The 25,690-nt window shown below is 37.9% G+C and overlaps 2 protein-coding genes across 12 annotated transcripts; one reads left to right on the forward strand and one right to left on the reverse strand.

The window, feature by feature from the left end:
• Positions 1-145: 145 nt before the first annotated feature.
• On the reverse strand, positions 146-4,272 carry RWDD2B (RWD domain containing 2B). Of its 7 annotated transcripts, XM_072844930.1 has the most exons (6): positions 3,818-3,870; positions 3,178-3,396; positions 3,021-3,088; positions 2,282-2,358; positions 1,993-2,197; positions 146-1,276 (listed from the first exon to the last, which is right to left on the reverse strand). In XM_072844930.1, the coding sequence occupies exons 1-6, from the start codon at positions 3,860-3,862 to the stop codon at positions 1,039-1,041; spliced, it is 852 nt and encodes a 283-aa protein (XP_072701031.1). In that variant the 5' UTR covers positions 3,863-3,870; the 3' UTR covers positions 146-1,038. The 7 variants fall into 7 exon arrangements, with proteins under 7 accessions (XP_072701031.1, XP_072701006.1, XP_072701016.1 ...); XM_072844905.1 differs by lacking the exon at positions 3,818-3,870 and adding an exon at positions 4,141-4,272 and having other exon boundaries at positions 1,993-2,358; XM_072844915.1 differs by lacking the exon at positions 3,818-3,870 and adding an exon at positions 3,871-4,118 and having other exon boundaries at positions 1,993-2,358.
• USP16 (ubiquitin specific peptidase 16) lies at positions 3,907-25,091 on the forward strand. Of its 5 annotated transcripts, none has more exons than XM_072844819.1 (18): positions 3,907-4,060; positions 6,199-6,297; positions 8,839-9,017; positions 9,642-9,745; positions 12,205-12,308; positions 14,143-14,324; positions 15,331-15,423; positions 16,110-16,240; positions 16,605-16,692; positions 17,562-17,640; positions 18,553-18,644; positions 19,462-19,518; positions 20,647-20,814; positions 21,414-22,086; positions 22,795-22,889; positions 24,094-24,180; positions 24,493-24,649; positions 24,760-25,091. In XM_072844819.1, exons 2-18 carry the CDS (start codon positions 6,237-6,239, stop codon positions 24,882-24,884), a joined length of 2,475 nt encoding a protein of 824 aa, XP_072700920.1. In that variant the 5' UTR covers positions 3,907-4,060; positions 6,199-6,236; the 3' UTR covers positions 24,885-25,091. The 5 variants fall into 5 exon arrangements, with proteins under 5 accessions (XP_072700920.1, XP_072700947.1, XP_072700938.1 ...); XM_072844846.1 differs by having other exon boundaries at positions 14,146-14,324; XM_072844837.1 differs by lacking the exon at positions 3,907-4,060 and adding an exon at positions 4,274-4,370.
• The last annotated feature ends 599 nt before the right edge of the window (positions 25,092-25,690 follow it).

A 25,690-nucleotide genomic window follows, 5' to 3' on the forward strand; every position in this document is an offset into this window, starting at 1 on the left:
TGGCGAAGTTTCAAATAGAGGCAAATCTGCATTTCTCGAATGAAATCACCGCAAAGTGTCGCTAGAAAAGGTGTCCGAGTCCATACCAGACATCTAAGCGTTAGGAATTTTACCGGATCTATGCAGAAATATTTAATCAACATCAGAAGCAACCAATGTCTGCTTTTTATGACAAGTACGCGATTTACATACAGAATCCATAAGCAAAGAAACAAATCAGCGTTCATTGATACAACTTTGTTGAAATCAGACTCAAAAACACAGGCAGCATAACGCACTTTAAATTAGTGGACTGCAAACTTGTAAAGTCAGCGGGATAAGAATCGTTTTACTGGTTTGGAGTGCACTGTAAGGGAGCCCAATCCTTGGTAAACTTCTGCTTTTACGTGAGTACACAGACTAGACTCCTCGGCTACAGGCGTAGTGCAGCCACCACAGTTCCTCTCTTACCTGCATACATGAAGATTCTGATGCCTTAGAGTAGGCGTATCCTGTTTGCATGAAGGTGGCTTTTGTGAACTTGCTCCCTCCTTTTTTTTTTTTTTTTAAATAAAACATTAATCTCATGGCTTAATATACTTTCAGGTAGAAAGGAGAATAAAAGATTGTTACAAAAAAGTCTTCGTGTAGTGTATGTAAACAGTAACAAATAATGTAAACATCACATTTCCTCTCCTGAGATATCCACACTTCACTTTTGTCTCTTATTGATATATTAATTCACTGTAACTCCATCTATTCATTCATCTATAATTCTGTAACTGCCCGGTAGGTTATCAAACGTATTTTCTTTCATGGTACTTAGGTATGTACCCTAAATGTCCTTAAAACCAGAAAGTGTAATAAAGCATTCATTTAGTCATTTTCATTATTCACGATTTCACTGAATATTTGTTTTCATTGAAAACTGGATTCATCATATAAACCACAAATTATTAATTCCCTCTCTGATCAACTGTTGCAGAACAGCTAAGGAATCTGTTACCAGGATTAACTTACAAAGATCACCACTTGGACCTGCGGTGATCTTCAACCCCTTCAATGCCCTTCAACCCCAAAGTACATTTGAAAAATGTCAGCACATCCTTTTTCTTCTAAAAAATGATATAGCTGCCCCAAATCCATATGATTTCCTCTGGCGCCATGTGCATCAAAACATTTTTCTTCCAAAGTGGAGAATTTCCTTTGTTTCTGAATCTCAGCGTGTCCTCCACCTTCCAAAGAAACATCTTCTCTGTGCCGAATTAGAATTCTTTTCCACGTTAATCTTCTTACTCTGAAAGCAATTGGAGAAATATGAATCTATAAAATAAAGACTGTTTTAGAAAATACTATGAAATAGCTATTACCACAGAAGTCAATGAATTCCATTTGTACATATATGTTTACAGAGATAATGGTTCCCTAGCTGGTCATAGAAATACTATTCACATGTAAACACTCCCATAAGCAGGAGTTTGTTTCTTTTTATCTCCCCAGGATTCAAAAACCTTAATGTTATTCCTCACAAAATAATTGACAAAGATGTGGTTCCCATTTCAGTGCTCACTTCTGCCTTGCCTGTGCTAGGAATTCTCATACTCTCATACTCTCTTAGCTGTTACAATCAAACAGCAATGTTCATTTAGTCTGCATCACCCAGAAGTATAAATAATGGGAGCAGAATAAAACACAAATGTAAAGTGATATAACAGCATACAAACCCAACAAACCCTGCAAGTTGGGTACTGCAGTCCATCGCTATACAACTGAAATACAGAGGAAGGTAAAACAGAAATAAATGTGCACCGTGCGGTACTAGTAGCTTTGATTGCTGTAACCAACAGTACAGTGGCTATGCAGAGTTGTAAATACATTATGATAAACACAAATACTTTGTAGACTTTTATAGGTTGGAAGGTGGTTGGATTTCTCACCTTCCTGCCACATATACGACACGAAGCATGTAATATTCTAACTACTAATGGCATTTAAGTACAAAGAAAAACTAACCTTGACCAAAACTCTTCACAACTACTTTGTAAACCTTCTACACAAACAACACCTGGTTTCCCTGGCATGCAAAATCCTGACAGAGAGAGCTCCTTGGCCCAGTCAATAATATTCTTTCTTTTTTGCTTGTTGTAAATGTGATGACTATAGATCCACAACCGAGTGAACGTGATGTCTGCTGACAGCATGGCATTCGATGTGGTCACTGAGGAGGACGAAAGCTCTTTGTCAATATAAGCAGCTGCATGGTCTTTAACCCATTCCCTTGCACTCAACATGCAGGGCTCACCACTGCAGTTTTGCATCAAATATGTTTTTAGATCAGAGTTCAGGTGAATCTGCTGAGAGCGGCTTAATAATGATGACCTAAAGAAAAATAAAAATATAAATGTAGTTGTAATATGCTTACAATTTAGCATGTTTTTCAAACAGTTTTACTTCAAGCTGCCAAAAAACAGGCCATATCTAGGTGGCATGCACTTGCTATTGATACTTAAGTCATATTAGCTATGAAAAGGTCTTAATTGGTATTTAATTGGTATGCTAACTCTTGAGTTCACATATCTACCAATGTGTAAATCAAAAGCAAGAAAAAGGTACTTGAAAAGTAAGTATGGCGGCTGAACTAATTTACTGTAATATGCAAGGCTACTTCTTTAAACAGGAATGTTCCAATAAAACATAACAGAAGCCAGGGAGTAACAGCATTTTGATAAGGGAAGAATAAGAGCATTGACTAAGTTTTCCCTCCTTTAGTTACTGTTAAGCCATGTCAAAATGGACAACAGTCTCTCTTCTTGAGCATCAGACCTATGAACGATATCTACATATAACCCCTCTGTACAGAAGATGGCACTCCTCCACACTTTTCCCATTTTTCTCACTTATTTGCTCAGGACACCAGAGAAATCATAACCTCAGAGATTTGTTTTTCTTCAACATTGTTGTCCATTTGGCTTAATTTGACAGTAAACTATCAAAAAAGGACTGATTTTTCCTATTTATTAGCTGTACTTTTAATGCCATACCTCACAGTAATTTCTGGTAGAACAGTTGGATATTTAAATGGTAAGGCACAGACCATAGAGAATTCCACCTAAAAACAAATGAGCAAATGTTCAGTTCAAGTAAGCTCTAAAATCCCACAAAATAAAAATTAAAATTTAAAAAAAGTCTTTACAATACCGTAGAGGCATTAGAGACCTCTGGCTTTACATTCAGTATAAACTGAACTTTTGAAGATGGCATCTCTGCAGACTCATTTTCAACATAGTGCTTTAGTTCTGCTACAGCTAGCTGGTCAGTCACAATAAACTCTTCCTCATAAGGAAACATGCTAGAGAGTAAATCTAATTCCGAAATTTGTGTCTCAGCTTCTTCTCGGTTAGTCATTTCTGTTGTTTCCTAAGCAAAGAAGAAATTACGGAAGAAAAACAGGGCTTGAATATGGGACTAAGTTCATTAACTACCTCTACGTAAATCATATTAATCCTTATAACCAAGTTCATCAAAACTAACTCATATATGTTGGGCCGTTAGAAGCATGAAGATACTTTGTGACAGTCCATGAGGTCTGCACTGATCTTCAGACAGGACAGGGTGTAGCGGTGCGTCACCAAATAAATTTCTCTCTCACAGGGCCGCAGCTCCCTCTGCTGCTTTGGCGGCCGCGGAGGTGGACGTCAGAACGTTAGGTGGACTGCCGCGCCTCCACTCCCCCACCCAGCCAGCCGAGCGCTGCCTTGGCCCCGTCCTGGCCCTGGCCCTGGCTCTGGCCCCGGCCTGGCCCCGTCCCGTCCCGCCCCGCCCCGTCCCGGGCGCCCACCGGCAGCAGCGGGGGGCGGAGAAGGAGGGGCGAAGTGCCGCGCATGCGCTTACACGTCCCCATCCCCGTTCCCTTCAGCGCCCTCGCCCCGCCGTCTCTTCACGGCCCCACAATGCAACGCGCCGGAAGCTCGCATGGCCGCCGGTGACCCTCGCCCAACCGCCTCGGGATGAGGTGAAGTTGCCTGGCTGCCCCGAGACGGAGCCATGCGCCACCAAGTTGTTCGCCCCGCGGCACCGGCAGGTGAGGGACGGAAGCCCCCCGGTCCTGCTGTCGCGCTCCTGCCACCGCGGCCGCCCTCCTTCCCCCGCCCCGGGACTCACTTCTCCGGCCCTCCGCACCTTCCGCTCCGGTCGGGACACCCGCTTTTCCCTATTGGCTGCGGCGCCTGTCAGTGAAGGCGCGGGAGGCGGGCGTAGGCCAATCGGAAGCAGGCGGGGCGGTGTAGCGCAGCGCGGTGGGGTGCGCGGCGGCGGGGCGAGTGTGCGCGGCGGGGCCAGAGAGCACGTGGGCGGCGCGGCCCAGCCGGCGGGACGGGACGGGACGGGACGGGGTGAGTGGGGCGGTCCGGGGGGTGGCCGGGGAACGAGCCGAGCGCCCAGCCGTTTTGTGCCGAGTCCCGGGGCGCACCTGCTCCCCGCCGCGGCTGGCCGTGCCTGCTGCCCTCGGGACAGGGAGCGTCGGCTCCCCGCTGGCGACAGGTGTCCGGCGGAGCCTCTGCGGCCCGGCCTGCAGCCTGGGGCAGGCGCCCGCCGTGCCCCGGTGGTTTCCCAGGCGTGCCTCTGCGGGCATGTTTCCCGGGTCATCGTGCGATGCAGGTGCGCTTTTGGTCGTTTGCAGACCGCTCTTTCTTTGGGGGGGGGGCGGAAACAAAAAAAAAAAACCCAAAACAAACCCAAAACGGTCTTTTTATCGCTTTAGCTGTTGGGCTCTGCAGCGCTTTTCCTCGTTTGGGCTGTTCCGTGGAAAAGGCTGGTGAAGAGCCTGTCAGACAAGTCTGTCCAGACACAGCGAGGGTTAAATTAGCAGCTGCATGTGTTCATGTTGTCCCGCCTTCCTGGCGGGAGCAAAGTCAATTTGGGAAGGATTTTAACGGTTTAGATTTGTTCATATAAGATCAAATGTTGTAGCTTTTTGTCAAAAAACGTGCAGTAAAGGGAGTTTGTTGGATGAACGGTCGCTTCTTTTTCTGAACAAATCAAATGCTAAGTTGCAAAAGTTGATAATTCTCCTCTTGGTGAAGCGGCTGCCGACCTGTCATTTAACAACTGGGTAATCTGCCCTAAAAGTATGCTTCGAAAAGGTTTTTTCGTACAAAAAGTCCTCAGTGGGTATCATGCCTAAACCCTTGCCAGCTTAGTTTCTCTCTGATTCACTTGGGCTGGCTTCATTTTTCGGCTGCCCCAAGCGGGCAGCTGTTCTCTGTGGTTGGCGTGCTGCAGAGCACGAGCTAAGAAATGGTTTTGAAAGGACGGATGTTGCAAGTCGGATTTAGTGCTGTGCTCACGTGTTTACATGAAGGGTGGACAGCAGGGTTTTAGGCCAACCTGCAAAGACTGCATAAGGCTGCAGAGACTCGATTTTGAACCCTTTTAGCTTGCATGTTTTCATTGCATAACATATGTCGATTTTTAAGTTTACCTGATCTTTTTGAATGATCTTTTGTGAGATAAGGTACAGGGCCTTACATGGGCTACAGACTAGAAGTTAAAAACGTCCTACCATATGTGCAATAGCCAACTTTTTGAAGGCAAGCACTTGGCTTAGGACTCCATAGTGGTAGATTGCTCTTGTCTAGAAGGGTTTACAGGCATACCAAATAACAGACACCATGTGAATTATTTGCTTGATATGTTGGGAAGGTGATGATAAATCTGCCCCATTGAAGAAACTGAAAAATCGGAACTCCCATTGTCTGTATATTTTCAAATATGTTAGAGTATTTGCCTGTGTCAGACTTCATCAAAGATCAAGAAATTTGCAGTAAAGAAAACTGAAAGATTGTAATTGCAAAAAACTTGAAGATGTAGTTGGGACAAACCCAATTCTTTTTCCCCAAAATTCCTGTGTTATTAGTTAAACTACAAGTCCTGAAGACTTATAGGATTTTTGATACCTAAGTTTCCCATCTTGTTCTCTTGTTCAATGCTTTTTATTAAGGTTTTAAATCATGTGGTTTTTATAATTCACACTGTGCTCTTGCCTCTAAAACAGTTACAATTGTTTCATGTTAAATTATAATTTATGTTCTTTTGAAAATGTCAAATTGAAACAAATTAATTCACCTCAAGGGACATCTTGGCCATATAAATAATTTACTGTTTAGCAATGAACAAGTAAACCCAAAACTTAGTTTCTAATTTACTATTTTTCTTTGCTAGGTCACTGTTCCATGTAAGAAAAATTACAGACTACAACTATGGGAAAGAAACGCATCAAAGGCAAAACTGCAGAGTCTGATGAGTCTCTGGATATGCTAGGTATGTTTCCTCAGAGAATTCTGTGGTCCTAATGTTTGTTTTAACCTCAAAGAGGGCTTGAAAAGTCATTAATATTAGAATACCTTTATGCTAGTCACTGGCTTTGAAGTCTCATTTACAAAGTGTGGGTTTGTGTAATTGAAACTGAAGTCCACCAAGAAACATTAGTGTTGCTACTTTTGTGAGTATGCTAGAAAATAATAATCCTGGCTTGAAAACTGGGATTATTTTCTGGTTTTCAAGGAACTCAGAGACACAAGTCTTTACTGATACACAGATCATATTGAATCATATAAAATTCCTCAGAATATAAAGGGTTTGTAGAGTCAGCTGCGAAGCTTGTCATGATAGGTTTAAGTAGCATTTTCCTAGTGAAGATTTTGTTGCAGAAGATTCTCGCTTCAGCAAAAAAGATTGTGATTAAAATAATTCTGTGAAACCATTTGCCTTTACACTAGCAACTAACTTAGTACTGGCCCTGGACAGCTCAGCTCTCTAGTCATAGTGCTTTTTCATTAAAACCTCTTTCTCTTCCTTGCCTTCTGTGCCTTTAGAGAGAATCCCAAATTGTTCATGTTATCCTTCTAGCTGGATCTCACCCCTGTGTTGAAATTTAATTTGTCTTGTTTACCCTGGTTACTCTAGCACTTGTGCTGTGGAGCATTCTCTTCTACCATCTTGTCTACCAGGTCACAAATTGTGTCTTGCCTATCTTCTTTTCTTGATCACGACTGGGGAAACAAGTTAAGCCATGCTAATTTAGCTGGGAGAGGGAGCACTTACAGTTTTAGCCAAGAGGCTCACTGTGATGGCCTGTTTATCTTAAATTCAAGTCTACTTTACTTTGGTTTCCTGGTTGTCCTGGTCTTGTGGTAGCTTCTGTCTTCTATGGCTTTTTAGCTTCTTTTGTCCTTCCCCCCCCCAGCCCCCGGAGTCAAAAATCAATGTCTGCTATGACTGTTCCTCATTTTTGTCCAGAAAAAAAATCAGTTATGGTGCAATTGCTGATGGCATCTCACTTCTTTGGCTAAAAATAGGCTAGCTTACCCCAACAAAGTCCTGTAAAGCCACAAATGTAGACTAAGACTGATCATTGTGAATAATTCCACTGTATAGTAGCGGCCAATATGCAAAAGTTTTGTTTAAAAAGTTGAAGTTGTAGGTGAAGCTGGTGTTTTTTAAAAAGGCTTAAAGAATGCATCTAGATATCTGTATTTGGTTCTTATTGCCTAGCATTCATACTGTGGTAAAATCCTATAATCTTGGGCAGAAACAGAACTGTAGGTACAAAACTTTTCACCAGTTTCAGCTCATGCCAAGAAAAGTTTGCTATCTTGAGGCTGTAGTCTTGCATATGGTCCTCAACAAAGATAGATTCAGAGCTGTTATGCTATCTGAGCAATAAAAATACTTCTGTAGCAAAGGACTTAAGACAGTTGAATTATGTAAACAGCTATGTCATTATTCTCAATAATAGTTTCACAAAAATGTGATTTTTTTAACATATTAAGTACATACAGCATTTTTCTTTTAGTATGGGTTTGTTCACTCTGCTTCTCGACTTTTGAGGTAACTCTTTATATTGTCAGGTATTTGACCCTTTATTTGCAAATGTAGACATTTGTAACTGCAAAGAATTAAGAATTGTAGGCTAATGATGCTAAATGTCTTAGAAACCTTCACTGTAAAAGAAAAAAAAAATTAAAGTATGTTTCTCATTTTTTTTTTTTATTTGGAAGAACTTGAATCAGTTTGCATATGCATTGTCAGTCAATTGCAATTTCTCTGTACATGACTTAGACTCTTAGGCTTACAGACAGCTTCTCTTCACGCAAGTGACAGTGTAACCAACAACCTTAAAAAATAAACAAAAAACAAAAAAGAAATAAGATAATTAAACTCCTGATTCTTAGCAACAGATGCCTGTTCTTGGTGTAACCATTCTTAGCAGAGTTTGGTTAAGTAGGTGGAGTTCACACCAGGCCCAGAAGGTGCAGCTCCAAGTAGGGTGTAGTATTGTAGTGTGAAGTGATAATGGTATAGGTAGGATGACTCTGCCATTCTTTTTTACCAGTCTGCTGCATAATTTCACTGAGGCAGCTCAGCTGGAAGCATAACCTCCATAATCTCCACTTTTATAGGCCAGCCAGGTGCTGCCTTGGTGACTGGGAACCGTGGCAGTGGGCTGTGGCTGCTCCCTGGGAGGTGTGGGAATCATAACGCTACAATAATAGAAGCCCACAGCCTGGCACAGTAGGTAGGTTTGTATCCAAAGGTTTTGTCAACTCCTCTGACTAGATGTAGATTTGAGTGATATTTTTTTTTTAGTAATGCAGTAGTTTAGGATGCAGCAACAATATCCCCAGATTGTGAATGGGGGTGACAAAAGGTTTCTTTCTGATACATCTGCTAAATTGTCAATGTTTCTTTGACTCTAGAAAGGCTATCCGAGCTTCTGGATTGCTGCCTGTGTCTTTGAAGCCTAGAGACATTTGCATTTGTTATGATACCTACATCTTTCTTGTGCTTTGTATTTTGTAGAACCTGTGTGCAAGCATATTCGTAAAGGATTGGAACAAGGTCATCTGAAAAAGGCACTGCTGAATGTGGAATGGCATGTTTGTCAGGACTGCAAGGCAGACAATAAGACACAAGGGAAATCTGAGGAGGAGACTGATGAAAGCCCTTCGATATGGTTGTGTCTAAAATGTGGCCATAGGGTATCTCTTGTTTTGTTGTTAATTAATCTCAATATCTTTCAGTGCCTCATAATATAGTGGAACAAGAGAGCTTCTAATTAAACTCTTATATTCTCTTTTTTTTAATTTCAAATGTGGTGCTACATAAATGATTTTATATACTTCAGTGTGATAAAAAATGTCTGCTCTGAATTCCAAACAAAGTACTTAGAAGCTTGGCTCCAAGGCATTTAGCAGACTTAATGCTAAAACAGCATCTTGAGGACTTATTTTCCTAGAAAGTCCAAATTATTTTGCTAAGAAAATAAAAATTTCTGCTAACGCTCCTAATTTGTGAGTTTTACAATAAGATCTTGTGCTAACATTAGTTTTATTAAACTTAGAACAATGCATACCGAAGAGGTTTTTGGTTTTGTTCTATTTCGTTCTTAAAACGTTCGTTAATTTTTTTGTTCTTATAGTTATACCTAGTAAGTTACTTCTCTCTGCCGAAATAAGTGTCTTGAAATAGATACCAATCTGGTCATCCAAATTAGTTAAACATAATTAGTTTTCGTTTTAATCCTTTGTTTATACTCTGACTTCATGTATGTTTCATTGATAGTCAACTGGATTTTCTGACACTTCTGGTTATCAACATTATAGGGCTGTGGCAGAAATTCTCAAGAACAGCATGCTTTAAAGCATTATACAACACCAAGATCAGATCCCCATTGTTTGGTTCTCAGTCTGGACAACTGGAGTGTGTGGTGAGTTTGTCAGGCAAAAGTTATAAGACATAGCTAGAGGTCAACAGAGGCTGGGGTATAATTTGTGTGTTCTTTTCTTTGTGATTTCTGAGACTTTTATAAAGCAGAAACTTATAAAGCATTTCCACACACAAAATTCCCAGCAGTCTTTGCGATTTGCTGAGTTAATATTACTTGCTAAATTTATAGCTAGAAAATGTTCATAATTGAAGTTGAAACTGACCAACTAGTAAATGCTGTTGGCTTCATATTTTACTGCTTTTACTTGGTCAGAATACTGACATGTAGAAATCTATGTCATTATGTAGCTCTAAATCTTAAATTTCAGCCTTGGGAGAAGCTACTTTCTGATGCACATTTAGTGGCAAACTTAATTACTTTTATTTTCCCAATAAATATGACTTCTTAATACCATATGTATAGTTAAGAAGCACAACTGTAGAATTACAAGATGCTACTGGATCAATCAACACAAATTCCATCTCTCTGGTAGTATTTCCTTCTCTTAAAAGGAATATTCTTAAAAGGAATATTCTTAAAAGGAATATTCTTAAAAGGAATAGCACGTTACTATATAAGGGGGAACCTTAATTTTCCAAACTGTGCCATACAGAAATACTGTGCTTTACATAAAGAGTTTTCATTTTGCTTTGTAGCCTTTTTTAAACTTATTATTTGTCATTATGTTAATTTTATATAACATTATCTCTTTACTTGATCGTGTTTAACACTCTTCTATGCAATGATCAATATTTTTATTGAACTCTAGAATGGAAATGAATGTTAGTAACATATATTGCTAATGAACTAGTGAACTGATTTTTGTGAATTTAAGTTTTAAAATTATTATTTTAAAGGGCTTTATTTTCTCTGCTCTAAAACTTACATAGTTTTTAAATCAAAGTACTTGTGAATGAGAGGAAGTTGTCTAAGCAAGATACTTTGCTTCCTTTAGAATTTCTTGGTTATACAAACTTGCACAAGAAATTATTCAGAGACTGATATATTGGGTACAAATTATGGTTATAAATCAAACCTATAATCAAGAACTGTATTTCACAGTGGACTTAGTACATAAAAGCAAAAGCCAGAAGCCTTTTTGATCAGAATTTATTAAAACTATGAATGTATGAATAAATCTCTCTATAGTGTGCATGTGTATGTGGTTGAAATTGGACTTGAACAGTACCTGTAAATGGTTAAAAGAAAAGGTTTTGAACATGGAGAGAAAGAGGAGAGTTCTAGCAATTCATTAAGTCCTGCTCTTCTGGGGTTACAAGAAGTGCTATTGTACTTATTTTCAGTACTAGTATGACTTACCAGTTGGATCTACTTAATGTTTTTCCCCCACTGGTCAAACAGCCATTGTTGAAAAAACTTCTTTCCAATCCCTTGATTCCTTCAAGGCTTCTTATACAATTTTTGATGGATGAAAGGTTATGATGTTAAAAATTGCCCATGGAAGTAACTATCATTTGTTATTCCGGGAGTGGGAATGCGTATTTTTATAATTAACCAAACAGACAATAAATACATACTCAGGGATCCAGCCAGTTTTTTCAATGAGACCCAAAGAAATGTGAAAATTGCAGCTAATTCCAGGGATGCTAGAGACTTAGGGAAGCGCTTTGCTGCAGACTTCCACTGCTTTTAATATCAGAAAATAGAGTCTGACTTATGGTAATCCTGAAATCCACTAAATGCATTTGTGCCTAAGAACTGTAATTGGTGTGTTTCAAAGTGCAGAAGTATTTGCATTCTGTTCAATACCTTTTATCACCTCTTCAGAGAGTTGATTGGGCAGAACTACGAGATCGATACATACAACTCTCCTTCCGCTGTATGTGTTCTGGTAGAATTTTACTCTTACTTGAGCCTTTGTTACTGCAGCTTCTCTCACAATTTTGTTTAAAACAGATTGGTGGCCTAACCATGCACTTCTTTGCTCATACAGAGACAAATAGATTTATATCAGCAACGGAAGAGCAAATAAAAGCATGCAGGACTAATGGAGGACAGTGATTTGTTTCTTATCCAATTTATATATAACGAAGTACTTGCTTGGCTAGAATACTCAGAATATTTTTCCATGCCATAACATTTGTAAGTCATTTCCTTTAGGACTTGATATCTTAGTTTCTTGATTTTTGGCAAAACTTTCCCTGCATTTATTTTTCTTGCAGACTAGGTTTCTAAGCACATCTTTTAAGGGTCTAATTTATATTTATAAATTGCAACCTCCTGTCACTGAAATCATTTAGGAAAGATAATTTAAAAACTTATATTTTCTTGATCAGAAATAGATTGAACTCTTCTCTAAGACTTTTAAATCTTAAAATAAATCTCGTAATTTTATAACTGTGTAATGAATTGCATCAAACAAGCAAATAGTGTAGGATTTTTAAACAATAGAAAAAAATAGGATTAATTGTTTTTCTTTGGGGGGGGGGCGGAGACAGGTGCTACATATGCGATAATGAAGTCCCATATAATACTTCAACCCGATTGGGTCAGACTGTGGATTATGTTAGAAAACAAGTTTGTACAGACTCATCACGTACAGGTAAGTAACTATAGTATACGTAGAGTAAATCAGAAAGTCTCTTAAATGTAGGAGACAGTACTGTACATCAATAACATATACTAAGTTAGATTTAACTTTTGAAGCACTTTATGGTAAATTAAAAAGCTAATTTCTTCCTTCTTTTCTTTTTTCTTTGTCAGAATTCTGATAGCATAAGTAACATCCTAGCCCGTGGACCTAATTGGACGAGGATTTTGCTCAGTGTCCCCTAAACTTTTACAGACCAGAAATATAGGAATAGAAGGAAAAAAATACAATTTTACTCTAACCTTTTTTTAAAAATATGACGTTCGGTTTTTCTGTGAGTAAGGAATTGACTTTCAGTACTTAGAAGTGCTGTGTTTAGTAATCAGTATTGCTCAGTCTGTCTTGAGATTTGAAGGAAAATTGTCATTGCTTAAGGATAATTTGATTTGATTTTTTAAAAGTATTTTTGTAGATATTTGTGAATGTATCAGCTGGAATGACTAAGTCTCTGGCTGTTGCAGCACATTTCCTAATGGAAGGAGTACACAAGAGGATTTGTCTGCTGGGCCTGTACACGTAGTATAGGTAGCTGCAGTGCGTTCAGAACTCTCTAAAATAGCGTGTTCAGCCTACAGTCTGTCTGCAAATGTGGTTGTTTGAAAGGAGGCAAACCCTGCCCTGGTTTCCACAATGGTAAAACTGTTTTCGTACAAGGCATTTCCACTAGAAAACTAAGAAGAATTTGCACATCAAAATAAATGCTATAACTCATGGCTATCAAAAATTCCAACACCATCCTACATTTGGGTGAAATCATAGCCCCCTTGGGAAGTAGATCACAACCATCCAGCAGTGCCAAGTGGCTGTCTCTGAGTATTTGTTCAGGAAGCAGCTGAGGTTTTCCCACAAGGACCAGAATCTTTTAGTGGTTTTAGTCAGTCTTTCCCAGATACATAGTTTCTCTACATCTAATATTTGAGCTTCGTATCTGTTGCCAGAATTTTCTTCTCAGGTTTGAACTGGAAAATGGATGAATACCTGGGTGCAGTTGTTGTCTGTTTCAGATGTTCCATTGTTGTCCATCTGCAAAGATTGTATTGCCTGGTTTCCTTGCTTTCTCTGAGCTGGCATTACTTTATTTTAAAGTTAATCTTGGCTCACAGCCCGATTTATCAGAAACCTTATCAATAGTAAACTGCCAAACTGGCAGAACCAGTGTGGGTGTTATTCTGAAGATTACCTGGAATTCCCCTATAGTTTTATTAAAGAGGTCATTGAAATTTTGAGCTATACACCAAAGTAATTTCTGGGAAAATATCTTTAATGTGTCTTGAAAAATATAAACCTTCCAGTTACATCTGTTTAGGTTCATGAAATGAACATGAGAATGCTTGGACAGTGGGAGGCCTGTGCATTTCATTTCAGACAATAGTGCCGTGTCAAAAGGGATGTTATCTCAGATGCCATCTTGTTGGATGTTGTATAAAGCCCTAACATAGGTGATTTTGCAACAGGAATGAAATTTCAGATAACACATGCAGAGTTTCAGAGGTTGTTGGCATAAATGGCTTGTGGGCCAAGTGGCATGTTTAAATGGTATGCTGATCTGAAATGGCATTTCAGGGATTTCTTGATTTTTTTTTCTTTTTTTTGTTTCTTTTTTAACTCCTGTTACCTAGACAGTTTAAGAATCTAAACCAGTAGTGTTACATTTATACAATTACATAATTAATTATCATATGTTTAAGTTTTAAACATTGTAGATTGCTGCTGCCTATAATAACTTTTTCCTAGCCCATTCCCTGTTACTGGGTTAATAAGTGGTATGTTTTTATTATTATTTCAGTAGAAAAACAACAAGAGAACAAAGAATATGAAAATAAAAAAGTAGAAAAAGACAGCAAAAATGAGCAAGAAAAAGAAGTCTCGCTTAAAGAAGAGAATTCTCATTCAAGTACGAACTTGGAAGTGACTGTGAAAGGACTTAGTAACTTGGGGAATACATGTTTCTTTAATGCAGTGATGCAGGTATGGTAGTTAATGCTGCTCTTAAAAAATTTTTTGAATAGCAAGAGGGGGGGAAAAAAAAACAACAAAAAACCACACAAAACAACCCACACCAAGCCCACCCCCAATATTGTACTATGACATAATTAGAATGTGATTTTTATCTGCCAAGAATGATGGGTTCATTCTAAAAATAGTGTGTTGTCCCAGAGAAATATGAAGAAATGGAACTGCAGGTTCAGACTTGCTCTAAGGGAAGATACAACAAACTGCCCTATCTTTGAGGGACGGCATCTTTCACTGACGCAGATTAAGCATGCCAACTTCCTAGTTTAGTAAAAAAAAAAAAGTCTGGCACATCACCCTTGCTGAGCTCTTAGAATATAAGAGATTAATACCCAAAGACTGTGGGTGTTTACTGAAACAAAAATGTTTTTCTCAGCAACAGGAAAACAAATACAAGTAAATATTAACAGGATGAGCATATTGCATTGCTATCTTGTTGTCTTGCTCAGCTAAGAAGTGTTTGGATAGACTAAACTTGCTCTTTCATGTGTATTAAAACTTGCACGTAATCTTGTACTCTTTGGCTCTTGATACTGAAGCTTTACTCAAACAAAATTCCCACTGTACTTGCAGGTGTTAGTAAACCATTTGATTTTTTTAAAACATGTTTTAAACCAAGCAAATATGTGCACTGCATTTTACTTTTTGATTTTAGAAACAGACACTAGTAAATAGACTGTCAAAAGATCAGTCTGTAGAAGAATAGTACATTTATGGTTTCTGCAATCTAAAGTAATATATAGAGAGGGCACTTGGAAGTCCCATTAGCTGTATGGAACGTACCTTTAACTGTTAAACACTATTAGAATTTCCAGATTGGTAGTTACCATTCTTGTTCTGTGTTTGGGAAAAATAAATTGCTGCTAATCTGGCTGCTACAAATTCCATGACCAGTGGAACTCAGCTGCCCTTCCTCTTGTTCCCCAGTTACCAATCTTTTTCTTTCTTTTATGTTCTGCAGAATTTATCACAAACTCCAGTCCTGAGGGAGCTGCTTAAAGAAGCTAAAATGCCTGGCACAACAGTTAAAATTGAGTCACCTGAGTTATCCATGGTATATATGCTTCAACCTCCATAGTTTCTCCCCACCCTTCCAATCTGTTAAAGAAACAAACAATACTCATCTCTGGATTTTAAAGCTGTTTCAGCTAACTACTAACAAGATAAAGATGTAAAATCAGTGGGAACTTCACCATTGACTTCCATAAAGCTGCTTCTGAAGTCAGCAGAGGTCTTTCATTCAAAGTGAAAGAGCAGTGATTCAATACTCTAAGTATTAGTTGTCACCAAAGGAGTACTTATATTATGATTAAGTTATTTAAAGGATGAAAATATGTAACCTGCTATAGTGTCACATGTCTAAATGCAAAATAGGAAACTAGAGGATGTCTGCAGCACTAATTTAAATAACGCACCTGCCATTACAGTTAGGGGTTTGGATGGGAAAGAAAGGCTGTGCATTTTAAGAAATTTTTTTTTTTCTTAATAGAGCAAGAAATCCAGAGTTGCAACTAAGCAATAAATAATTAATGATTCTTAGTCCAGTGTTTTGGTATCATCTCATGAGAAACCATGTGTTGATTGTTTTTGTCAGGTTAATTTATTGTAATTTTGAAATTTTGTGTATTCTAATTTATAATAATGTTTTCAAGAACTGAAGTGGTTAGATAAGGAAAAACTTACTCCAGAAGGATCTGTCACCAAATTAAGGCAAAACAACTTTGTTTTTGTTTAAAACAGGAACCTCAGCTGATAAAACTAGATCAGCCAGGTCCTTTGACATTAGCCATGTATCAGTTCCTGACAGAAATGCAAGAGACAAAAAAAGGGGTAGTCACTCCTAAGGAACTTTTTGCTCAGGTTTGTAAAAAGTGAGTATCTGTACAATTGCATGTCATAGTGAGTATGAAAAACGTTTGTTAGTTGTTTAAAAAGAAGGTCAGTTTTCTCCCTATTTTTGTCTTGAGCTCACATCACAGCATATAAAATTTGTATAATACTTAACAAGTTTTGAAAGAAGAGGATAAAGAGCAAAATATAAATGAAGTAAAATGAAAGATATTCAGTGACATATTCTGATTAGCTAGCTTCATATTTTTAGAAAATACCATATGTAGACACTTGTTGCTTTTATATACATACGTGCTTGAGACTTTGTCCTTTTGTGTCTGGTATGAATTGTTTTTACTTTGGCTAAGTTCAGTTATACTTTACAATTACTGTTTCATTTAACAGAGCAATACGATTTAAAGGTTATCAGCAGCAAGACAGTCATGAATTACTTCGCTACTTACTTGATGGAATGAGAGCAGAGGAAATCCAAGTGAGTGCTAATTTCATAGTTGTGCATACCTTTCTTCTTCATACCCCAGACCAAGACTTTTTCCTCTGCTGAGGGGAGAAAGAACATTGCCTCTGAGATAAGTCAACCTCTGTAGAGTGGTTTGTGCTGCCCATAGCATGCACTTGAAGCAGACTAGCAACAGAGCTGTAGAACTGGGCAGCCTCTGAGCAGTGGGGTTGTGAAGGAGCAACCACAGGTATTACTATTTTCATTTAACAAAACTATTCAAAGAAATAAGTTTGTTTGTGGCCTGTATCTCTTGCATATATTGCACACATTGTTTAGGTTTCTAAGGTAATGATATTTTCTGCCTTCTTGGAAAGCAGTGTACTGATTATTCTCTATGCTCTTCTAATTAAATCAAGTAGAAAAGTTCAGTTTTGCTTGCTCTTTGGTTAATTCAACACTTCTAATATAAACGTCTGTTGTCCTTCAGAAATAGATTGACTTGTCCAAAACTTCTACAGAAAAAGTGGGTTTGGAGTATGTGTAGTCACCCTAAAGAATGCTCTTTTGTCTTAATTTCTGAAATGCCTGAAAGTTCACTTGTGGAAATTCCATTACTTTTTTTTTTGCCAGTTTTAGTTTGGGAAAATATTTCATCCTTAGACTGATTTTCTTACATACTAATTGCAACATTACAGTTGCAAGCTTGTTTCTCAGTTGGTTATTGTTTTAATATCTGCAGGAACTATTTTGTGTCTCTACAGGCAGTTGTGTTGTTTGTATTGATTCTCTTAATTGGTGAAGATTAAACTTTTTTCTCCACGTGAAACACTGTAAAATGAACTAGTTAACTGCATTAGTTTAGGAAATTTTACGGTGTGTATTTGTTTTGAAAATTTCAGCAAATAAGTGTTGGAATCCTGAAGGCACTGACTGACTCTAACAAACAAAATGAAGAAGAACTTAAAAAGAAAATTAAAGGTAAAATACATGTTACTGATGTTGTGATAATTTAATATCTTCTGTTTCATTGAAGTACAGAAAATAACACTGATAGTATCAACTAAAAGATATATGTTTAATTGTACAACTTTATGCCATGTACAACTTTTTGAATATGTGTGTATCTAGACTATAAGGTTCAATAGTGTTAGTCTATTTATTTAAATGTCTTACTGAACTTGGTGATGTTTCCTTCTGACCAGTGTAAGAGAGAGTTGATTCTATAGACATTATACATTAAAATATGTTTGGGTAGTATTTAATCATTCAAATATTATGTAAGAAAATAAAATATTAGTACATGAGTGTAATGATTTATTCAGTCCTAATAGTCCATTGTTACTTAAGTGGTATAAAACCAAAACAAAAACCAAACAGTGAACAGAAGAATTTTTAAACTTTTCAACATGACTTAGATTAGAAGATGAAGAGCAAGTTTAAATTCAGACTATGTACTACACTGAAAATATAACTTGAGGAAATTGGTTTTGTTTGTAGGTCACCTATACAGACAAAAGTTGGTGCTTATTTTTTAGGTTCAGACAGTTGTTTGAGTTAAGTCCTGAGAGAAAACAGGAGCTCTTACTGGGATGCGGAACTTCTGAGAAAATAGAGAAATGCATTTGAGTTGAGAAAGTGGTAAAGGTGTTGGTTTAGTCATACTGTCTTCTGCAAATGTGTTTTCGCCCCCATTCCTTTGATACATTAAAGGATCTTAATTTTAAGAATCTTGCTGTACTTCCTGAGGAAGCTAGAACAGGCTACCACCTTCCATCATATGTCTTGCATACTGTATTATCTTTTTTGTATTTGGTATGCCATAACTAAATTGTTTGCTAGTGTATTGTATGTAATGTTATTAACTTTACTATATACTTTTTCAATTCTCAGAATATGAAAAGAAAAAGGGAATACAAAGTTTTGTAGATCGAATCTTTGGTGGAGAACTAACCAGTACGATTATGTGTGAGGAATGCAGAACTGTAAGTAAACTGCCTGCTTTGAATAGCCTAGAGTATAATTTTATGTAACCTGCAGGAGAACCCCAAAGTAACTATATGTAGAAATAAGTGAAATTGGAGAGGTTTGCTTCAGTTAATACACTTCTAAGAGTTAACTAGCTGCACGCTTTTCAAAGAGGCGCATGGTTTGGCTGGAATCTTTCTTCCCTTGTGTTATAAAGTAAATCTTTCAGTCCCTTTCAAAAGACTTGCAGAAAAAGAGGTCAGCAATAGCAAGCTGCCTCTGCCAGAAGAATTCACTCTCAGATTCCTGTTATACACCTTCCAGTGGTACAAATTGTAGAGTGGATGAATTGTTCTGGTACCAGCAGTATGCTGCCAGGGGCCCTTTCCTTTTTCATCAGACAATTAGGTCTCTCCCTTTCCCACACTGGAATGATTGTGGGATTGCCAGAAGAATAGTTAAGCAACAAGGCACTATTGGGATAACGCATCCTGAGAATGAAGTAATTCAGGGTATTAGTGAGTGGGCTAGATGAATGTCACGACACATTGCAGATACCAATCTCATAGGCCCTAAGCTGGGTTCTCACATTCTAGGCCACTAGAAAATGGAAATTTGTAGAAGTATTTCTTGGGTATTTCTGTGGTGATATGACTGCTAGATTTTGGTCATGGATAACTATTTGCGAAGGTAGATTAGCTGTGTTTTATGTTTGTATGCACAAGTGAAAGCATGCATTGAATGCAAACAAGGCTACATACAAATAAGCCTATTGACAGCAAGCCAGCCACTTCCAAATGATATTGAATTGGACTCTTAAATATTCATTTAAAGGTATCCTTGGTCCATGAGTCTTTCCTTGATTTGTCGCTTCCTGTACTAGATGATCAGGTAAGAAATTGTACGTGCTTGCTTTTTGGCTTAGTTTTTGTTTGCTTATATGAAAACACCTTTATATATGATCATTAGGGAATGAATTTATGCATCTTTATTTGTCCAAAAAGATAAAGAATAAGAATTTCATGAGTCATTCCTGTAAGTTGCAGCTCATTAGTTGTCTCTGGAAAATCACTGATAGTCTGTTGGTGATGTTGCTGCTTTGTCGGTTAATGTTTCTATTCCCTAAGCCAATATCTACATTAATCTAGTATGTTCCAGTGTTGTGTCACTATTGTAGAAGACTGAGTTGCAAAGAACAATGTTTCCCAATTCATCTTCACTGTTGTAAAACTGAACTAAATTGCATGGCAGTGATGGGTGCCTACTGGTTGCTTGAATGCTTTATTTACTTATTTTTACTTTTTTCACCCATTTTTCTGCATTGAGTGCAAGAATACTTTTCATAATATTCAGGTTATTGAATAAAGTTAAGAAACATTGGTAGGATAGTATGTGAATACATATTTGATCAATATTGATTTATTTGATCGATCTCTAGACACTCAAAATACTTGATTTGCTTTGTGTTTCATATTGATAATCTGTATATGTAGTATTTCAGATTTGTTATGTAGCACTGCCCACACAAAAGCTAATGAGTAAGTACTGAAATGAAACCCCCTCAGCCAAAGGGATCGTATGTCTTCTGCAGCAAACAAATTTCATTTTAGCAGAAGCAAACAAAATCTGTGGCAGGCAGTTCAACTCAAAATGTCTTTGCTTGTGTAAAATGTTACTCTTCAGTGCATTTAATGTGATTTACATCTGTTAGAGCCAAAGGTGATGTTGCCCTTTTACAGGTCCAGATTTTGGCCCTTGATAGCCTTAGTTTTTCATACTGTTTCATTCTGCAAGTCATTGTTTCACATGGACTCCCTCTGGAGTGAGACACCCCTTTTGTAATCATTAGGGTGGCATAAATGAGTCAGTTGTATGTTATAGTCACTAAAATGTTATATCTTGAGCTGAAAATCCAGGTAACATCTCATCCCTGCAGTTTTCTTTGGAATACTATTTTGTTATTCAGGACAGTAACATCTCTACTTCTGTGGTTGTTTTGTGGCTTTTTGCTTTTTGTAGAAAGTAAAAATTACACATGAGAGAAACATTAAAAAAAACAAAGAAAAGGCATCTGAAGATGAAGAGGATAAAAACAGTGACTGTTACCTTAAGCAGAGAGATGAGCCCCCTGGTACAAGTAAGCACCTTCAGAAAAAAGCAAAGAAACAGGCCAAAAAACAAGCTAAGGTTGGTTTCGACAAGTATTTCACTTTTATTAATGAAGTGCTTGCAACTTCTGGTAAAACAAATTATTTTTGCTTCCTCGGTTTAGATGGAGGAGAAGGAGACAGCTTAGAATTTCTCCTCACTCAAATGCACAACTGAAAAGACCAATTGTATCTACGTCTGCACTATTAAGAAGTTACATGTTCTGTTAAGAGTTGCTGTGCTAGGAATAAGCTAATATCCAGAGGAATGTGGCATTTGTGTTGCCTGTCTGAAGTAGCATTAATTTGTATCAGACAGCTGTTCTCCAGTCACTGATTGCAAGAATATTTACAAAACTTTAGAATACAGACATAAGAAAGGATTGGGAAGATAAAGGGAATCATTAGTTGTATTTTGAAGATACTGTGTAACAAGGAGCAGGGGGAACTATATGAGTGAGGATAAACTCAGTATTGGTTGAATTGATCATCTCTGATCATTACATCATAGATTATTTGCCCCCCCCCCCCGCCCTTTGCAGCTCTGGCATGCTACAAAAATTTTGATAAATGGTAAGAAATGCTAAATATAACTTAAACTTGCTCCGTTTTTTGTATTCTTATGTATTCCAATCACAGAGCCAGCGCCGCCAGCAAAAACTTCAAGGAAAGGTGCTTCACTTGACAGATATCTGTGTAACTGAACAGTCAGAAAAAGATGTTGAGTATAACCAAGAATCGGAGGCAGAAATTAACTCTGAAACTCCTGATATGAAGGAAGAAGAGGAATCATCAAATGATTGCAAAGATCACTGCTTAACTCAGAAAGACTTGAGTGTACAGGGAAATGCTACAGAAGTTCAGAGCATGCATGCAAATACAGGAAAGCCAGAACAAGAGTGTGTAGAAAATGAGTGTCTTGTGGATCTCCCTATGGAAGGCTTAGATTTTCCTATAAAGTTTGTCAATGGCCTTGACAACCTGTCTCTGAAAGATGAAGATGATGAAAATGAAGATGAGGAAGAGCTTGCTACTGACTTTTCGAAACTACACTTGGGTGCCAATGCTGAACCTGATACGAGTATCTTAGATGACCTTCAAACTGTTCCCATCAAGACGTGTGAAGTATCGACTGAAGATCCAGAAACAGCATTTTGTACTCTTGCGAACAGGGAAGATCTGAACCCAGAAGAAGGTTCAATCTATCACTGCTTGTATCAATTTACCCGTAATGAAAAACTTACTGAGACCAATAAACTACTCTGTGATGTATGTACACAAAGACATTATGGACCAAAGAAGAACATAAAAAGTATGGCAAATGATCTTTTAAAAGAAAACTTAAATATGTCCTTATCTGCTGCTTGGGTGGGTGAGGTGGGAATGTTCCTAAGGTGGTATTTGTATAACTTTAACTTGGATCAGTTGAACTAGTATTCAGTGGGTAGGTTGTGAGAACCTCTTTCACACAGATTAATACAAGTAAGGTCTTAATTGAGCAGAATAGGCTCACAAGCTTGGGTACAGAATATAGCAGGACTGAAAAAGAAGAGTGAGCAAAGGGGAGTGGGTTTGGGTTTGGGGGGAGGGAAAGGGCATTTCAATCTAAAAATTTGTTATGTGGATGAAGGTAGAGAGTAGCTATTTAGCAGGTGACTTTTCTGTTCTTTCCTCAAATGTAAAACTTCTGCTGTGCCAGTCATAGGGAAATCATGCTGGTGTTTGCTCAAAAGGCCAATAAAAGCCGCATGCAATTTCTGATTATGAGAGTTGTAGAGAACGAGCAGGAATTCATCCTGCTTGTGCTGACACTGCTCAGACATGGTGTGAGCGGTTACTTTTGTGATACGGGATCTGCAAGATGGCAGCTGCTGTACAGTTCATCAAGTTAAAGGGGAATGTTCAGTTTCTCAGTTGTTGTGGTAGATGACATTATGACAGTCTAAACAGTGAAAATAAAGAAATTCTTGCTGTAACGTTTGTTTAGATGTTAATCATTGGTGGTTTTTCTTTTCTGCAGGTGAAAAGAAGTATGTTTATACTAATGCCAAAAAGCAGATGCTAATCTCTCTTGCTCCTCCAATTTTAACTCTTCACTTAAAGAGGTTTCAGCAGGTAAGTAGCAGGCTGATATTGCAAAAATGTGTATGTATATACTATCAGTTTAATATGAATATATGCACATAGCACTAGCTTAACTTAAAACTAATGTTAGCATATTTTCAGTTTCTACAAGACTGTTTTGGTTTAGGTTTTTTTCCGAGGTTTGGAAGGCATTGGTGTGCAGTGTTGGTTTTTGTGGTCTTTGAGGAGTTGGGGTGTGTTTTCCTGAAAGAATATTCCATTAGTTACCTGGAAAACACTGTTTTGTGAGCTGATTTGCAATATATTCCCTCACTATTGTTATAGCTTACGATATTAAGCAGTATCTTAGCATTGTTTCCTGCTACTACAGCAGTTCATGGTCTCTTACATTTCAGTGCAGATAGAATAGGATCCCTTACTAAATGAATGTAACAAATAGGTCAGTAGAATTGGAAAAGAGAGGATTCCATGCCTTATTGAGGTTGGGCTGGGGGGAAGGGGGAAAAGGGATGAATGGAAAGCAGTGCAACTTAAGTCTTATTTATAGATACCGAAGTAAAGTGGCTTACCTTTTTTCCAAGTTGTAGGAAAATTTTTAATTTAGGGCTTTAGCTTTTCAAGAAAGAGGAAAGGAATGGGGATGGGAGACAGTAGCTGTTCAGTATTTTGGTTAAAATACTTGAAAAATAAGGGAGGTGACTTTAAGTAGATGAAAAGCAATTCCACAGAGAAAATGGAAATGTGTAGCCTATTCCAAAAGACTGTAACATGATTAAGGAAATGACATTTGTTGTCATCTCCTTTTGTTTTTCCAGTTTGATACTGGAAGATTATTTAAATAAGGTGGGAGTAGAAGTTAGATCAGTTTTGATGATATAAAATCAGATCCTCAGGCATACTACAGTATCTGAGAAGCAAGAGATGTCCTCATAGTTACATAAGTACATTAGAGCTGATTCTTTTTCCACTTTTGCTACCATTAAGTTACCATAAGAATGAGTTAGTCGTCTTAACTTGTGCTCCAGTGCAGCATGTGGGGGCAAGGAGGTAATGCTGGAAATCCTTGGGCATTGGAGAAAAATAAACAATGTTGCTTTTTCCCGATTTTGTGTAATGTAAAACTAATTTTGTATTGTTGAAACTTTGACCTGAAACATTTAGTAACTAAGCATGGGCTTAATGTGCTTAATGGGCTTTAACATCATGGGGTTTTCCTCTACTTTGTCTGTTTAAGGCTGGATTTAATCTACGGAAGGTTAACAGGCATATCAAGTTTCCAGAAGTGATAGACTTGGCTCCTTTCTGTACAGTTAAATGTAAAGTAAGTGCGGAAAATAATCAGATTCTCCTTTATCATGTTCTAATGTGCTTTGATTCAGCTGCTTAGCAGACCCTTTGTAGAATGCTTGTCAAGCTTCAGTTATTTTGTGTGATAATACAGGATAAATTACAAGTGCAACTTGTACTTGAGTCAGTGTACTTCAGCTCATCATAGCTGTAGCACTTGCATGAATCTGTAATGACCAGCTTCCCTTTCATCAGCAAACAAATCAAAGCAAAGCCAAGAGTTTACATTCTAGCCTTGTTTAAAACCCAGTACCTGACTGACATACCTAAACTTTTGCTTTTATAGAATGTGGCTGAAGGGAATACAAAAGTACTGTACTCTCTCTATGGAGTTGTTGAACATAGTGGAACAATGAGGTCTGGGCACTACACTGCTTATGCTAAAATGAGAAGTATGAACAACCATCTCTCTGATCTTGTCCTTCAAGGACAATCTCCTCAAGGTAAATAATTAGAAATATTTTACAGATTATTTCTTACTGCAGAACAGTAACAGGCTTGATTGCTTCAATTCTTTGTAATAACTTTTACTCTTAAATTCTTCCTTTCACAGCTTTAGAAACTGAACCAGTAAAAGGACAGTGGTTCCACATCAGTGATACCCATGTACAAGCCGTGTCTGCATCAAAAGTGCTGAGCTCGCAAGCCTATCTCCTCTTCTATGAGCGACTGCTCTAACTCACCTGAGAAGCCTTCTTCTATGTGCAGCCATCTTCAAGTGGTCTGAAAGAAGGCAGAGACTTGCAAATCATGTTGTTAAATGTTGGAGCTACTGTATGCAACTGCAGGAATATACTTTATGCTTCTTAGACACACTGACAAATGGTTAACTTATACTTTTTCCAGTGTTTTCACTACTTTTAAAGAAAAGTTTTTTCAAAATTACAGCTTTGAGCTTCTATTGAGTAATTTGTGTGTTGGCACAGACAAGCAACTGCTACTTTTAGTTTCCTGCAAGTGCTACACATCTTAGTCAGCAACTCTTTCACTTTTTAAAGGGACCAGCTATAATTTTGAACAACTATAGTTATCTCTGGTATCATCTGTTCTATGTGTATTTTAGGACTGGGTTCCAAGCATAAGAAGCTGTTTCTTCCTACACATCTTAAAGCTGAGACAAATTCAGCATCAGCTCTCTTTCCACTGTTGGTTTATGTCCAACAGAGGAGCCCTCAGTTTGCAAACTCTCTAGGAATTCTTTCACATGGGAACCTTATGCTGGTATTTTGGCAAGGCTGAGTGCTCAGATATCTCTCCTTTTTGCTACAGGCCCTCCAGCTTAGCCTTTCTACCCTGGAGGGGTAAGAAAACTAGTCCTGCAGTGACTTGTAACTTTAAAGCTCTCTTCTCTGCAGGCTAGGCTTCACAATGGGTTTCACATAAATAAAATCTTGGCTCTTCTATGCTAGAGCAGCAGCTGCTTACGTTCAGTGCATTTTTCACAGCAACCTTACTGAGAAAATGGGCAGTCTTATGTATTCTTG

This window comes from Ciconia boyciana, chromosome 1 (genome assembly GCF_034638445.1).
Source record: "Ciconia boyciana chromosome 1, ASM3463844v1, whole genome shotgun sequence".
Classification (NCBI taxonomy): Eukaryota; Metazoa; Chordata; class Aves; order Ciconiiformes; family Ciconiidae; genus Ciconia; species Ciconia boyciana.

Bases quoted from the DNA above. Each gene is read 5' to 3' on its own strand.
- RWDD2B (XM_072844879.1), bottom strand. From the start codon at position 3,862: ATGCGCGGCACTTCGCCCCTCCTTCTCCGCCCCCCGCTGCTGCCG. The intron at 3,397-3,817 runs GTGGGCGCCCGG...TTCTTTGCTTAG, and splicing joins TCCGCCCCCCGCTGCTGCCG to GAAACAACAGAAATGACTAA. The intron at 2,359-3,020 runs GTATGGCATTAA...ATTTTTCTTTAG, and splicing joins CTACCAGAAATTACTGTGAG to GTCATCATTATTAAGCCGCT.
- USP16 (XM_072844819.1), top strand. From the start codon at position 6,237: ATGGGAAAGAAACGCATCAAAGGCAAAACTGCAGAGTCTGATGAGTCT. The intron at 14,325-15,330 runs GTATGGTAGTTA...TATGTTCTGCAG, and splicing joins TCTTTAATGCAGTGATGCAG to AATTTATCACAAACTCCAGT. The intron at 17,641-18,552 runs GTAAAATACATG...TTCAATTCTCAG, and splicing joins ACTTAAAAAGAAAATTAAAG to AATATGAAAAGAAAAAGGGA.